The sequence below is a fragment of the Leptonychotes weddellii genome, chromosome 1, assembly GCF_054177405.1.
Source record: "Leptonychotes weddellii isolate Sample4059 chromosome 1, ASM5417740v2, whole genome shotgun sequence".
Taxonomy (NCBI): domain Eukaryota; kingdom Metazoa; phylum Chordata; class Mammalia; order Carnivora; family Phocidae; genus Leptonychotes; species Leptonychotes weddellii.
In genome coordinates this window covers 39913957-39931013 of record NC_138369.1, presented here as the reverse complement: position 1 = coordinate 39931013, position 17057 = coordinate 39913957, and the positions used below count along the sequence as shown (strand labels likewise).

At 46.9% G+C, this 17057-nt stretch overlaps 1 protein-coding gene across 4 annotated transcripts in view; it reads right to left on the bottom strand.

Moving 5' to 3' along the window:
* ITPR1 (inositol 1,4,5-trisphosphate receptor type 1) overlaps positions 1-17057 on the bottom strand; it is a 326205-nt gene that overhangs the window by 72006 nt on the left and 237142 nt on the right. For all 4 annotated transcript variants that reach the window (XM_081821132.1, XM_081821136.1, XM_081821141.1 and 1 more), the window contains 2 exons: positions 2144-2324; positions 202-455 (listed from right to left, as the gene is read on the bottom strand). In XM_081821132.1, the coding sequence (XP_081677258.1) occupies positions 202-455; positions 2144-2324 (435 nt within the window). The remainder of the gene's footprint in view (positions 1-201; positions 456-2143; positions 2325-17057) is intronic.

Genomic DNA, 17057 nt, shown 5'->3' with positions numbered 1-17057 from the left:
TTTCACTATGTATGCAGCAGGCACCTACATTGGTGAGCAAGAGACTTGGTTCCTGTCCGTGTGGAGATGGGGGCGGGGAAGACAAACATGTCAGTTGCCCAGATGTCAGAACCATCCTGGGTCCTCGACTCAAGGAAGCTGGTGGCAGCGAGGGGAGCAGAGATGTCTGAGGAGCTGCAAGTCCCAGGGGCCAGCCCTCACCTGCAGGTCCCGGTTGTGGTTTTCGCACAGGAGCTGCAGGAACCGGAGAATGGGCTGCATGATGGTGATGACCGCGCTCATCTCCAGCTCGTCCTTGGTCTTGTCTGCTGTGGCCTGGGCACCTTCCCCGGACTGGTAGTGGTCGTCAGGGTCAGCCTCCCTCCGGAAGGTGCTGAAGGCTTTCCTGGTGGCAGCAGAGGCCTCGAGGAGCTGGTCTCGGACCTCTTCGGTTATTTGTGTCGAGGGCTCTTTGGCTAGAATGCAAACAGAAGACACTCAATGCTGCTGAGTCCTCAGGAGTACGATTCACTGCAGGAAACATAATGTTCAAAAGTGTAGGTCCTGGTATTCACTAGAAATCTTCAAGGTTGGCCAAACACTCCAAGAAGTCACTTCTCTTAGTCCTTAGGATTAAAACTGAGTCACGCCCTGCCAACTGGCTCATGGTTCTGACATTTCATCTAAGCTTGCACTGTTTTAGAGGAAAAGCCTTAGTATCGGCTGTCAACCTCACAAACCTATATGGCTCTGGGCCTCAGTGCCCTCATCTGCAAAGTGAGGAGAGCATCAGTGAATTCTACCTAGAGAAGCTTCTGAGAGGGTCAACATAACGACGACCACAACCGTAATTACTGTTACTGAGGTGACAACAGGTTGAGTGCTTTCCACTAAGTACCCAGGCACTGTGTATTACCTCATCGAATCCTCTGAGTAACCCTGGGAGGTAATTAGGCATCAGAGTGAGGAGTGTGGAGCTCTGGAGCCAGACCGCCTGGGTTCAAATCCTGGCTCTACTGCCCACTCGCTGCATAGCCTTAGCAAGGACAAGTTAATCTCCACTCCTCAATTTCCTCATCTGTAAAATGGGGATAACAATTCTATTTTCAGGGTTAATTTCAGTTCCAAATGAAGTAAAGGATGTAAAGGACTTTCAACAGTGCCTCGTTTATAGAAAGTACTTAGTAAATGTTAGCCTTTCTTCTTCTTCTCTTTACTCCCATTCTAGATCAGTGGTTATAAACTAGAGCTGATTTTGCACCCACCCCTGCCCAGGGGACAATTAGCAAAATCTGAGGACACTTCTAGTCGGCTGCCGGGATGGGCTGATGGCATCTACTGGGTAGAGGCCTCATATGCTGTTAAACCTCCCACAGCGCACAGGACAGCCCCTCCAGCAACTCCTCCTCCAGATGCCAAATGTACTGTGGCCGAGAAACCCTGTTCTAAACTTAAAAAAAGAGGCCCGGAGTGTCTCATTAACCTGTTCACAGCCATTTGATTCGAACACGGGTGCATCTACATACTTCCAAGTATGACCTCTCTTCAAGTGAGAGCATAAATGAACAACTTTAGACACTTCCAAATAATTTAGATAAATAAGGGGGAATTAGGTAACAAGGGATGGACACCCAGTTTTAAAGTGCTTATCTTTTTTTTTTTTTTTTTTTTAGAGATTTACTTACTTATTTTAAAGAGGGAGAAAAAAAGAGAGTGCATGCAAGAGCATTAGGGAGAGGGAGAGGAGAGAGAGAATCTTAAGTAGACTCCCCACTGAGCGTGGAGCCTGATGCGGGGCTCAATCCCACAACCCTGACATCATGACCTGAGCTGAAATTAAGAGTCAGACACTTAACCAACTGAGCCACCCAGGTGCCCCTAAAGTGTGTGTCTTCCTTAACTTTCCTTACCACTGAACAGAAAATTACAGGAAAATGTTACAAATGGATTTCCTGACAATAAAAGCTTGAGCTTGACCAAGAAGAAGGTATGTAAATTTTTTACAGGAGAAGAACTGCCAAAGCACGGCAGTTCAGCTCTGGTTACTTGGGAAGAATTACATTATAACCAGACTGGTTTGCTTCTCCTGAAAGCCTCAGTCGGAATACAGTTTGGAGTCTGGAGGTCCAGCTGGTGGGAGGGCTGCACACAGGGGAACACTCACCTTTTTTCCGGGATGGGGCATCCCTGTCTATCTCATCATCTTTCTTTTTATTCCCCAAGTCACTGGTGTTCACAGTCACTGTTGCTTTGATTTCCTGCTGGGCCAGCTTCATTCGGTCATAGAAGACTTTGAAGAATTTTTCTGACTTCTTATCTTCTGTTAACCGGCAGAAAAAGGAGTGCTGCCAAGGAAAAGCCACAGATTTTCAACACTGAGACAGACTAGGGATCTAATCCCACTCAAGACACCAAAACCTCACAGAGATCAGAGCCAGCTGCAAAACCTCACGAATGGTCTAGGTTTGGACCAAAGTGGGTTCCACGCACTATCGTTCTCTGGATTGTACGGCCTGAGGTTTTCTATACAGAGACTTTAAAGCAGCCCACCAGGGGATGTCTTTGATGGAGCAGACACACAGGCTTGAGACACATGCTAAGGGGTGGTGGGGAGATTCCAGGCTACTAAGAACAAGGGCCTATACCCCAAAACAACTCCATCAACAGTGGAGATGACGTATTTTTGGTGATTATTGCAGGTCCTGTCATGTGTTTAAGGACTTTTGTGAGCCTCTCCACTTTGCACAGCCCTGTGAATATATACAGATCAGTAAGATGTGCTGCGTGCCCCTATAGGGCTCCATACCAAGTTAGGATGACAAGTCCGTAAGTAAAACAAAAATGTGTCAGTAAAAAGTGCTCCAGAAGCTACACAGACAGTTACATACTAGAAGCTCAGAGCTTGGCAAGGATGACAGTGGGCCGGAGTGATCCCAAAATCTTTGTGGAAAAGGTGATTTTCAAATCAGGTCTTGAAGGACAGGTAAAGAGTGGTTAAATGAAGAAGCTCAAAGTTAACAGGTAGTTTGCCTCTTGGGTGCACATTTGTTTTTGGGCCCACTGCAAGCAACAGTATACAATGTTGATGTGAAAACACAATATGGTGTCTCAACTTCATTTATGAGTATTCTCTTTTCACCCCTTTTGCAAACACCACGCTGTTGCGAATTATTTACATAAAAATACAATACGGTCATTTCCAGAGGAATAAAACAAAGCTCCAAACAATATATTTGCTTCTCCCAGTTGGATCTTTCTGCCAATTTCACATCCTCCCCCATTTGGAAAGATGGCATTTCCCTACCAAAGGTAGCCTTAGGCCTGCAATCCTAGAAGGAAGTAAAACCTTACCAGCCACTGTGGCCCCTTAACTCCTCAATCCCTCACCCTGCCGCACCTCCCCCACCCCCAACACCTGCTGCCAGGTTCAGCAAGCCCCGGGAAAGCCACCATGTGTCCATCTGTCAAAAGGCAACTGCAATCGCTGTGACCCTTCTTCTAGCTACACTAGCCCCTATGCCGCGTTGACAAATGTCAGTCTCACTGGCCGACAAAGCGCTTCTTGATTGTGCTCTTTCCTCTCCTTCTCACTGTTCCTCCTTACTTCTGGTTGTTTTCAACATACAGCACAAGAGCCATCCTTCCTATTTGTGCTCCCTGGTTCTATCTTTTCCCCTCCACCAGCTCCCAGTGGCAGTACAAGTCATCGCCTACCTACTGCTTGGCCTTATTCTGTGTGTCACTGAGTCCTCCCAGACTCCCACACTCTTTGAACCAAGCTCAAGTCTTCCGTGTCCTCCATTGCCCTTTACCACCTTGTATCTTCTTTTAGGTTCCTTACCATTGCATCTATCCACCCATCATTCCATCCATTTTCTTATTCATTCATGCGCCTATGCATCTATCTGTTTATCCATCCATCCAGTATTTACTGTGCGCCTGTCATGTGTTGGGCACTACGCCCATCATAGGAGATACAACAGTGAGCAAAAAGAGGCCTGGACCCTGCCCCCCACGAAACTGGTAGCCTGGTAAGGAAAAGACACAGTAATTCAATAATCAGCCCAAGGATGTTTTACTAAAATAGCCATTTATATCCTTATGAAACTGACCCAAGAGAATGCTGGCAAAAGAATACTGTATCAGACACTCAGGGCCACTGCCTTGCTCTTGCTCGCTTTTCCTGGCTCTTCCCCATGGCTAGGGTCCCCTCATCCACACTAACATCACCTCCTCAGTGAGGCCATCCCTGATCATCCTACCTGAAGCAGCAATCTGGCCAACTGCTTATTCTCCTCTGCCCTATTTTATTCTCTTCATAGCAACTGGTCTCTGTTGTATTTGTCGTTCACCTGCTTACTGTATGTCTTATGCAGAGTGTTAAATTCCAAGGGGGCAGGTGCCTCACCTGCATGCTTTACAGCTGTCTCCACAGCACCCAGAGGAGCCCCAACACATAGAAGGAGTTTCCTAATCATTTGATGAAAGAATGAATACAACCCAATACTTCATGGCTCCTTTTAACTACAGCCTCTCAATCAGATCCTGCTTATATTCAGTGGCTGTGCCAGAAGTAAACCCCCAACATAGATTAATTCTGGAGAACTGCTCAAATATGAAAAAGCAAGTTCTAACTGTTCACTTCTTTGAGAGCTGAAGCATCTACAAACAAAAGGAGAGATGTGGGGACTAAGAACTCAACCTACACCCACCTGATTATGGTGACTACATTTTTTACCAAGATGAGCCAGACAATATTTCACCCACAGGGGGTCACGGGGAGACTGCACCAGAAGGGGGCCACTTGGGGAAATTAACTTTAGTTGCTACCCCATTAGTCTTCTCGTTGCATGGAGGCAACTTAAAAAGCATCCTTTGGACAATCTGGTCACTCAAAACAACAACAACAACAACAACAAAAATGCACTTTAAGTAGGTAAGCAAATAAATAAATGACTAAAGCCCGCCATTTGTCATTGGTAACAGCGCAATACGGTGCAGAGCAATCGCCAGCTACAAACCGCACTGCCTAACGTCTAGCTGGTTAACCCAACAGATGTCAACTGATAGGAGTCAGGGGAAGGGAACCTCTTATGAAATGGGAGAAGGGCAAATGACTGAGGATTATGCACTTCTATATATGTTTTGCAACAGCCAGTATATTTATTTTGCATTATTTATATCAGTCCTTAGTCCCTCAAGGATCTGAAGCCGCTCTAAACAGAATGTGGTTAACAAAATAAGAAAGTAGACTCTAGGGTACAGAGACATGAATAAGCACAGAGGACCAGGACTAAACAAGGCCGGAAGCTGGAAGGTGGAAGAGATGATTCAGGGCAGTCCCAAGTCCCTGGGGTACCCAGCCATCAAGCTGAAATGGGAGGCATGCTCCATCATGGTTATTAGTAAGTATCAAAAGGAGAAATATTGCCAGTGCCTCGGAGGAAGGAAAACAGTCCTGAATGAAGGGGTTAGAGGGCAGGGTTTCCAGTCAGAACCCCCTGGGTCCCTTCCTCACTAGCTCTGTCACCCGAAGCAAGTTACTCAGCTTCTTTGAGCCCACATGAAGGGCTGCCATGGTGCCCACAAAGCACTTAGCACAGGGCCCACTGAGCATCGTTTTTAGTTTTTTAATTTTTTTTTGGTACCACCATCACATTAGTATAATATGAAAACCCCACAGCGAAGGTGTCCCCCTAAGTGGGTAGGGCAGGGTAGTGAAGTGTGAGAATTCTGTCTCTGGAGTCAGAGACCCCAGGGTTTCAGCTATGCCACTCATGAGCTGATACCACCTTAGAAAGTGACGATATCTCCGAAACCTAAATTTTCTCATCTGTAAAATGGGCATGGTAACAGTACTGAAAAGTGGTTATGAAGATCTAATGAGAAAAATCACAGGAATATGCACAATGACTGACATTTCCTGACTGCTTATAAGGTGCCAGGAACCCAGAGTAAACCTTCATGTGTGTTTTCTCACACAAAAATTATTCTATAGGGGAAGTTATTACTCGTGTCTGAGAGATCAGGGGACCTTAAAAGATAATGGACAGGGCGCCTGGGTGGCTCAGTTGGTTAAGCGACTGCCTTCGGCTCAGGTCATGATCCTGGAGTCCCGGGATCGAGTCCCGCATCGGGCTCCCTGCTCGGCAGGGAGTCTGCTTCTCCCTCTGACCTTCCTCCCTCTCATGCTCTCTGTCTCTCATTCTCTCTCTCTCTCAAATAAATAAATAAATAAATCTTAAAAAAAAAAAAAAAAAGATAATGGACATCAAGTAGTTAGCACACCCCCGAGATGCCCACACTGTGACAAATGTAACCTCACCAAGATGCTGTGAGAGTCAAGAACTGTTGCCTCAAGTCTCCCGCCTGAGAATCTAATTAAAAGTATTCTGGAAGGAAGAAGCCTGGTCTCCAGAAGGGAAGCAGTGCTAGCTTGTGTAAGAGGAGAAGTAAAAAGCGACAGCAGTGCAGAAGAACTAAGATACCTGCCCCAGATGTGCCAGAAACGGGGAGAAACGGGGTGCTGAGGAATGGGAGCCCTCAGTTAGAGGCTCCTGGAGGCAGTTACTGCCCCTCTCTGGTGCCCAGTGTGGTCTGCACTCAGCCAGACCAGGGCCCCGCACACAGTTCAAAAGCCTGTTTGTTAAACCTCTTTCTGTGATACTGTATTTGGAAGACTTGGGAGGGGAAAGGGGACACCCACCCCAGGACTGCTTCCCCAGATGCAGGTGGGACCTCAGACCAGAGCAGGGGGGTACTTGGCCTCCCAGACCTCAGGCTCTTGAAGCAGGGCCTTTTCTTTTTTTGTTTTTGTTTTATTTACTTATGTTTTTAAATTTAAATTCAATTAACATACATTATTGGTTTCAGAGGTAGCAGTGATTCATCAGTCTTACATAACAGTGTTCATTACATCAGGTGCCCTCCTTAGTGCCCATCACCCCATTACCCCCTCCCAGCAACCCTCAGTTTGTTTCCTATGATTAAGAGTCTCTTATGGTTTGTCTCCCTCTCTGATTTCATCTTGTTTTATTTTTTCCTCTCTTCCTCTATGATCCTCTGTTTTGTTTCTTAAATCCCACACATGAGTGAGATCATATGATAATTGTCTTTCTCTGATTGCCTTATTTCACTTAGTATTATACCCTCTAGTTCCAACCATGTCATTGCAAATGGCAAAATTTCATTTTTTTGATGGCTGAGTAGTATTCCACTGTATGTATGTATATATATATATATATATATATATATATATACCACATCTTCTTTATCCATTCATCTATTGATGGACATCTGGGCTCTTTCTATAGTTTGGCTATTGTGGACATTGCTGCTATAAACATTGGGGTGCAGGTGCCCCTTCAGATCACTGCATTTGTATCTTTGGGCTAAACACCCAGTCGCTGGGTCGCAGGGTAGCTCTATATTCAATTCTTTGAGGAACCTCCATACTGTTTTCCAGAGTGGCTGCACCAGCCTGCATTCCCACCAACAGTGTTAGAGGGTTTCTCTTTCTTGGCTTCCTTGTCAACATCTGTCATTTCTGAAGCAGGGCCTTTTCCACAAGCTACTTGTCTACTTTCCTCCCTGAATCTATGAATCGCCCCTTTCTCCAACTAAGAGCCAGTAGTGCCAAGTAGAGATCGTTTTGCTTTACCAAAGGTTTCACTGCACCCCACCTAGCAAGTTTGAGTAACCATTCAAAATTCACCTGGCCTAGAGCAGGCAACGTTACATGGTGGTTAGAGAACTCAGAACAGTGGATGCCCCTGGGCAGTGTGAGTGGGGAGCCTGAAGGGAAACAAGAGAACCTTCTGGACTGAAGGAAATACCCTGATTAGGCTGGTGATAAACAGAAAGGTGTAGTAGAAATAACTACAACAATAATAATAAAACCTGGAACCTGGAAGGGAAACAAAGCTGCTGACCTTAAAAGAGGGAGATTATCCTAGATTATTCAGGGGAGGGACAATGATCACAAAGGTCCTATGAGTGGAAGTGGAAGAGGGAGACGGAAGAAGAGCTCACAGTGAGGAAGATGGGAAGAAGCTGGGAAGATGGAGGAAGGGGCTGTGACCCAAGGAACACAGGCAGCCTCTACTGGAAAAGAAAAGGAAACGGATTCTCCCCTGGAGACTCCAGAAAGGAACACAGCCTTGCCAACACCTGGATGTCAGCCTAGTTAAGACTCATGTCAAACTTGTGAGATTGAAAGTCTGGTTGTTTTAAGTCACTGGGGTTGTAGTAATTTGTTACAGCAGCCAAATACAGGTATGCACATTTGTCAAATCTGATCAAACTGTACACTTAAAATCTATGCATATTATAGTATAAGAATTATGTCACGATGAAAAGGGAGAGAGGAAAAGAAGATTGGTTTTGTTCCCAGAAAGCTAGAGAACTACGTAAAGTTGTCCAGAGAAGGGGCTACCCTCCGAGGCCATCTCTGCCAGCAGAAGGACCTGTGTTGCTACCCTCACAGCTGACTTCTCCTCCAAAACACATGTGGTTTCAAAGCCCCTTCCACATGAGCTGTCTTGTCAGCATCTTAGGAGACTGCCAAGACAGATACCGTCATTCATCAATCTGTCCCATTACAGATGAGATAGCTGGGCTGAGGGAGGTCCAGTGCTTCTTGTTCCCCCAACCCCGGGCCCTTGCTACCATCCTGCCTTTTTGAGAACACACAGAAGACCAGCCCCAGTGGTCGGACAGGGAACTCAAAGGAAATGAAGGCTGGTCTGGGGGCAGACACACAGCACCAACCCCAACATCACAGACAACAGGTATGCTTGGCGTGGCTTTAAGGAAGTCAGGGGTGGGAGCAGGTGAGCAAGTGAGCATGGGCAGCGGCCACCTCTGTGGCAGCTCTGGAGGGCCGTGGTGGGAGGGGACCTAGGCATGGCTGTTGTAAGCCAAGCTGAAAAAACCAGAACCGCAGAAAATAAAATACAGACCACAAAATGTGAAAGCGGGAAGCACTCTATTCCAGCAGTTTCCAATGCTGTTCCCAGCAGAGAAACCCATTCTTCTCCTCTCCCCAAACACCACCTTAGGGAGAGACCCCACGTTTGAGAGAGATACGGGCAGAACTGTTCGGGTGGAAACAGAGCGGGAAGGACCCTCTTGTCACCGGAACTCCTCCTTGGAGCTGCAGAGCTACAAAGAACATAGTTTGGAAACCTACCACTTTAGTCCGGCCCTCCACATTTTACAGAGGAGGAAACGGGAGGCCTAAGGTGGGGGAAGAGACTTGCCAAGGCCACGCAGAGTCTTTGTCTCTGACTGTGCAAGCCACTCACTTCTGACCATGCTGGGCTGTGGCTGGTTGACACAACAGCCTGAGGGCATGCTCTCACCCTTGGTAACTGTCAAGTGGACACAATTTGCCCTCCTTGGGCTGCTTAAGCTGTAGAGAGACTCAAGAACTGAGGTCTTAGTTTAAAATAATAATGAAAATATCCTTTCAGATCACTCAAAAATATTAAGGTATTGCTTAATTAGCCTGGCAGCCACCCACTATGGCCACTCAAGTCCTTGCAAAGAAGTGGAGCATGGTTGATGACAAGCCCACCTGGCTTCTGAAATAAGAGGCAGCCTGAAGTTAGAGACTAACAGACAGTTGCAGCTATCCTAGTGACAGGCAGGCAGTGGGCAGACACTTTCTTTAGGGGCAAGAGGTCACAGTCTCAATTACCCTGCAGGCAAGGGGTCCCGGGAGAAGAATGGGAGACAGAAGCCTGCTCCATGCACTGGACACACACCAGGGAAGGTGAGCACATGAGCACCTTCTTGAAAAACCATCTACCTCAGGGTTCAGAGACTTGGGGGGCAAAGACAGACTTTGTACCCCAGAACACAGAGCCAGCCAGCCAGCCAGCACCTACAGGCACACAAGGCCTTTCTGAAGGGAGAAGCCCTTTATGGGCATCTTAACTAAAAGAATGGGGAGTGGCAGGCAGCAGGGGTAGACATGATCCAGGATGGAGCATGACAGGAGCAGGGATGGCCTGGGGGCACGAGTCCACAGTGCCACTGGGACAGCTTCGAGGCTTTGATCCTGCCCCAAAGGAAAGCATTTCCACACTGAGACTGGCCCACCCTCTAGAAGCCCTTGTGCTGGGCCTGGAGGGAATCCAGAGAACGAGCTTTTCCATTTCACTGCCTAGTACTACATGACCCGACCACCACAGCCCATGACATTCACTCTGGTCATTTATCTGCTGCAAAATGAATTAAGTTCTCAGACTGAGTCCAAGAATTTGAAAAATGTGACTGAACAGTGCTCAAAGCTTGAACTTCCAGGGGCTGATGGAAATTCCTCCCTGGAGTCTGATTTTTCTCTTTTCACCCTGCATCTGAAACACAAGGACCTCAGACTTGGCCTTGGGAGTCTTGGGGACCTAAGGGGACATCTCCAACCAGACCTTCCGAGCTTGAACAGATGCTCTGCAGGTGTCAGAGGGATGGCAATGGCTACCTGTGGGGTTTCTTACTGTACCTGGGGTTAACTGAGCAGTCACCGTTCCCTGCGGCCCTCCTTTCTATAAATCATGTTACAGTGAATGGTCACTGAACACTTCCTATTTTCCAGGTGCTGCCTAAATGCCTTAAAGCTATTACATCATGTAATCCTTATAACTACCCCATGAGGTATGTACGATTATTAACCCCGCTTTACAGATAAGGAAACCGAGGCTCAAAGAGGTGAAATAACTTGCCAAGTCACACAGCTAGGAAACGGTGGCGGTGCCCCAGGACTCAGGCCCCACTTGTCTGCCGCGTCAACCCATGCTCGCGACCTCTCTGCTTTGTTAAACACCTCTCACCTGAGCGTGAGTCTGTCAACCTCTAAACACCTCCTGGCTTTTTATAATCCACCCCCCACCACCATGCCAAGTCTCTCAGCTGCACAAACACGGACTATTCTGACAGTAAAGAATAGCTATGGTAGGTACACATGTGAACACCCCAGTTTCCTGTGAGGCCCGATGTACTTGTTCAGATGGGCTCCCAAGCAAGACCCTTCTACCGGTTGAAGATTGACCAGGGCTGGGGCTTACACGTTAACAAAACCACTGTCACACAGTGACGGCTATAGGTCTTGAGTCCTTGTCTTAGAGACCAAGGACAACAATCAAAACCCAGGATCATGGACCATGAACTAGGTGATAAAGCACACGTGCTTAGGACAGCCGCCTGGAGAACTGGACGTCTGGAAGCCACAATTTCACCCTTCGCTCCTCACTAAGCAGCCACTTCATCTTGGGCAATTTACTTAACAGCATTTATGCCCTGGGTTCCTTATCTGAAAAACGAGATTCTTACCACCTGCCTCGTCTGCATCACGTGGAAGCTAGGGGCCCATCAAGGTTGCAGTTATGAAACATTATGTGTGAGAAACACTTTGATTACTATGGGAAACTATTCAAATGTAAGGTGCTGCTGTGATCTATCAATTCCCCTTTCAAAGGAAAGGTACTAGGACGTAGGATACGTGGCTCAACCTGTGTGCTGGGTGTTCCACGATGACCAAAGTCTAGTGTCCACAAACCATCCACCGATAAACAATTCTAGCTGATACTGATAGGTCAAGATGGTCTCTAAACGGACAGCAAACACACAGTGAATAGCAGTTCTCAGTAACTGTCACAGTAAAGGAAGCTAAAAAAAAAAAAAAATCCAGCTGGAATTTCACTATAGAAGCTATTCAGATTCCCTTAGACATAAAAATAAACAATTTTGCTTCCGTTTCTCAAAGTTTTTGTTTTTTTTTAAGATTTTATTTATTTCTTTATTTGCCAGAGAGAGAGAGAGAGAGCACAAGCAGGGGGAGCGGCAGGCAGAGGGAGAGGCATGCTTCCTGCTGAGCAGGGAACTCGTACGTGGGGCTCAATCCCAGGACCCTGGGATCATGACCTGAGCCGAAGGCAGACGCTTAACCATCTGAGCCACCCAGGTGCCCCCGTTTCTCAAAGTTTAATGTAAGGCAGAATATAAGCTTGGTGTCAGACCCTCCTCACAGATAGTCCCTAAACATTCAACATGAACTATTTTTCCATTATCATTTTTTACCATTCTTTAGGAAAAGTATGATGTAATAAAAGAGTCTAATAATTAATAAATTGGGCATTAAGAATCAAACACTCCCCTGGTATCAATTATCACTCCAAGAAGGAAATTTTTTTGCAAGGTTTGATGGGTTTTAACCAGTAAACATCTGGAATTTTCCACTCACCAAGCTCTGTGAGGATGTCTCTAGCTTCAGAGAGAGGTAAAATAAACTTCAAAGCAGAAAAGAAAGAAGGGACGAAGCAAACCAAGTCTAGGTTAGAAAGATATCCATATTTCAATTTCATTTTTCTCAGTGAGAAAATTCTCCCTGGTCTACACTGTACAGCTGTCTCTGGAGGACTTAGACACAAACGCCCTATTTCAATGACTCTGCCGTGCCAGGGCTGATGGAGGCCACCTTTTGGGTCACTGCAGCCTGAGAGAAGAGGTGGAGGACACGGAGATCCTTACTCAGATTAGTCTGGTCACTGAGCTCCAAGGTGAAGGCCAAAGCAGTGGCTCTTCATGACTCTTTGCAGGGTGAATTAATTTGAGTATTAGCAATCAGTAAATTCCAACCTGTTCTATAAGAACCACTTTTCTCCTAGGATGGAAAACGTATTACCTCTCCTTTTTCACCTCCCAGTGCCCATAGGAATCAGCAGCTGTGGAGAAAGTCTGCCCTATCTGGTAATAGGCTGGTTCCACCTCAATGTGGATCAAAACACTAACAGTTTTTCCACATATTCATCAACAACAACAACAAACTGTACTTCCTAAAAAAATTTTTTTTTCAAGTTGTTATCTTACAAAGTCCCCGTATATATAGGTAAACTATAAGCAAACATCTCTAGCCATATTTAACAGCAAAATCAGATTTCAGAAAGGCAGGTCAGGCATCCTTCTGGAGGACCCTGGACCCAGGGACAAGACATTAAGGAGACTCCCAACTTTCTCTGGGTTCAATTCTCAAACCTCTTTATGGATGCCAAAAGCCAGCATCTTTTGTTGTGTGTACTGGCAGCTGTCTCTTCCAGCCAAAGATGGAAGAGAAAAACAGCCTCCAGAGAAAAGAAAAGATGACCAGTGGAATGTGAATTAGTTCCAGCCCCCAACATTGCCTGGTGTTGCAGGGGATTATGGGAGGGACCTCCTTGGGGATCTTCAAGTGCAAGGCAGCACTGTGGTTGCTCGTCATGTCAGCATGAGGCTTAGAAAAAGGAAAGGTGGTAGACAGCAAAGGAGACTTGGACTGGACCTCAGGAAGGACTTTTGTTGAAGCACTCAGGGAGGTTTGAGAATCTTGGTCCATGGACATCTACTCAACTAAGGAAGAAGATGCAGGACAATCTCATGTGTATGTCTAGGGCTGCAGGAGGTGCACGCCAGCCTCTGAGGGTGCCCTCCAGAGCTGATTCTATGACTCAATGAAAAGTAACTTCTGGCGGTTTGTGTGAAACTCTCAGGTCCCATGTCACCTGCCCACAGACTTGCCATGGGGGACATGGAAGCCTTCTCAGTGAGCCTCTGCACAAGGCCTGAAAAGAGGTGTGTGGAAAACAGTATCATGAAAAATTTCAGCCATGCATCCACACGAGACAGCAACGGGGGGCCGAGCTTGAGTTTGCCTGCTCCTTCCCACTTCACTTGGGGGTTCAATCTGTGCTACGGAGAAAGAAGACCAACACAGGAGTTGGAGAGGAAGAACTCTGATCTTTGGTCTTACTTCCATTCTGCGTTTTGAGGGCAATTAATCAACAGTGACCAACTTTTCCTGCCCTAAAAGTTACAAGGTTCCACAGGGCATCCAACTTGAGCTCTGCATCGATGTCAAGAACAATCCTTTGCACACCCATTTCCTGTGTTTGCTTAGACAGTGGCAGGGGCTCAGAGAAAGGGCTCTGTATCCTGTAGGCTTAGCAAGGTAGAAGTGGATGGGCAGGGGGCACTGAGGAGCTGGGTGAGTTTGGATCGGTCATTTATTAACAGGCAGCCACCCTTTCCTCACCGGTAATGGAGGAGGGGGGAGGGTAAGTGCCACCGGAGAGGCCTGTATGATGGAGTAAAGAAAGTAACACAGGGGAAAGCCCAGCAGAGGCCTGGCACCTGGTAGGTATTTTATACCAGCCACTTTTCCTTCCCTGCTCTCAGCAAACCTATGACAAATGCACTCAACCATAAAATCCAAAGAAAAATAAATATACTCTGGCCTGCTGGGGGCAAGGACACCGGCTGGCAAAGAGCAAAATGTCAACCAAAGCGAGTGCCTTCCTGATGGAGGTCCCACAGTCACCCTCAGTCCTCTGCTCAATTCCACCAACTCTGGGGGGACAGCCCCCCTGTGGACCCCAAAGGAAAAGCTCCAGGACTTGCATCTTCCAACCCCATAGGCCCATTTGCCTCGGTACTGGCCCATCAGGTAGCTTCCCTGTGGCTGCAGAGAACATTCTTGGGACTGGGCAGTAAAACATACAGATGGCCAAATGGATGGAGATGGCGGGATGCAATTACACAGCACTCATCTGCGTAAGTGCTGCTTAATATATTATGGCTCTGGCATCAGTAACGTGTATGCAAGCAGGTGACAGCCCGAGCCAACTTGGTGCCCTTTAGAAGCACTGACGGGGCTGGCAGTCAGGTCGCCTGATGACAAGCATATTACTGGGGTCCAGCCATCATTTCATTCCTGCTCCCCCCATCGCTATGCTTTCACCACCTTGGCCTCCTTCAGCTCTGGCAAGAGGCCAAGCCCATGCCAGCCTGTCTGTCTGAACACTCTTGCCCTCTGCTCTTCTCATGGCTGGTTCTCTTCTCATCTGTTAGGTTTGGGCTTAAATGGCACCTCCTTAGAGAAGCTTTTCCTGACCATCCTAAGTGGGTTCTCCTTGACACTCTGTGCCCTGCTTATTTCCTTCCTCATGCTTCTCCCAGGGTGTTAATTATTTAACTAGTGTGCTAGCCATCTCTCCCACTAGATTGTAAGCTCCTAGAGGGCAGGGCCCGGACTGATCTCATCCCTGACTGTATCACGGCCAATTCATGCAATGCCTGGCACCCACCAGGTACGCAGGACGTGTTTGCCATCTTGACGAATGCACAGTAATCCTGAAGGAGGTTTATTTCCAAAAACCTTAAGTTGAATCGAGATTTGCATCATGGCAGCTAAAGTTTAACTCAAGAACCCAAAGATCCCTGTCTGTGAAAGCCCCACATCCTGCCAAATGGAGACAATGAAACATGCCAAGGACCAGGTGAAGGTGGCTGATGTGGCCTTCTCCCCTCTCAGAGGCTTATCGGGTTTGTACACATGTCTCTGTGATGCGCTCAGACTGGCTGCAGATCCTTAATCCATCCAGTTAACTGTTAACTACTCTAGCCTCACTGACACTTGCATTATTAACTATGGAGCAGGAAGGACAACCATTTGTGAGCCTAACACCTCAGAACCTGGCTCAATCCTGGACATGATAACTACCCAGGCTCTGGGCTGAACAGTTTGTGGGCTTATGTTGCAAGGAGGCTAATAAAAACACATTTCTCAAACACCGTATGGTGAGGGCAACTGAAATACATCCTCCTCAAATGCAATATACTTTTTTTTTTTTTTTAAGTCCCGAATGCAAACGGAAACAAGGGACTTGAAGATATTAGATGGTTTATAGGACTAGCCTCATCAGTGTCTCGGCCATCTCGATGGATGTTTAAAACCCAGTTTAAAACCCAGCCATGGGAAAGTGATAGAAATAGTAACAGAGCCTCTGCCAGTCTCAAAAAGGAACTTAGGGGACCCTTAGGAAATTTAAGTGGGTATAGATTTCCCAGTGAAAAGAAGGGTCATGGCAGAAGTCTCAAAGACAGTTGTCAATGTCAGTTAGGTTTGGGGCTCAGGCTCTGTGCTCATGGACGAGGTGTCTTTCCTATCCCCACATCAGGATTCAAAAGGCTGGCAGTTTCTAATGAGAAAATATTTTCAACCATGAAGTTGACTCTGCTGGAAGAGCTCCAAAGGGAAAGTCCCTCCAGTTACTCGGAGGGAAAAAAAAAAAATTACCTTCTTGGTCTGGAATCTGGGGATATTTTATGCAGATGTCTCAAACAGAAGTTAATAAGGGGAAGTCAGCTTGCCTTTGATTATTCCAACAGGCTACTGCTATTAAGAGTTGCACAACTCTTGGGCAAGGCAGGGGTGGGTTTTGGCTTCTTTTTTTTTTTTTTAAAGCCTGTCCTCATGGGAACTGCTTTTTCTTTTCTAAGAATAGTTCATTAAAACTTCCCTACTCACATCTATTCCATACCTCTGCTCTGGCGGGAATGCGGACAGTAACGCAGGCCCATCTCAGAAGGCTCTGTGGTGGGCACTCCTGGGGTCTGCCACAATGACTTCTCAGAATGGCAGTCCCACTTCCCTGCTGAGAACTGGGTGGAGGAGCCACAACCCACGCCCCCACCACTTTTTTTTTTTTTTTTTTTGGTGCAGGCTGAATAATTTCAACCTGCAGCCTGCAGGTAACAAATTGCCCAAGCTCCTAGAATTATCACTGTGGGACAAACACATTCTCTTGTTTTCATGTGGTTCTGTTTTATACCGTTCTAGGTGAGCCAGGAGACATCCACTGGCCCAGGGCAAGAGCACACAGGAGGATGTAGGGAAATACAAATAGCCCTTCTCCTTTGGGGCAGAGCAACTGTTCATGCGACTAACAGAGGAATCCACCCGGTTTGGGGGCAATCCAGTGGGGAAGAGTAAGCTGCTATTGGGTGAGATTAAAGACTTCTGGGATTGGTCCCTATAGTGGAGGGGCTGGGTAATAAAAAAAAAAAAAAAATCATGGGAAAAGAAATAGGGGAGGGTGAACACAATATACCTTAGCAGAAACTCTTCTGATGTCCTGGAGCTACACAATGGAGAGCTCTTGGGTGGGGGGGGGGGCGTGGAGTGGGGGGATGAGGAAAAATATTCTGTTTCCGGAGACAGCTCCAACAATCATGAGTAGGTGTGAGAAACAAGGAAGCTTATAGAT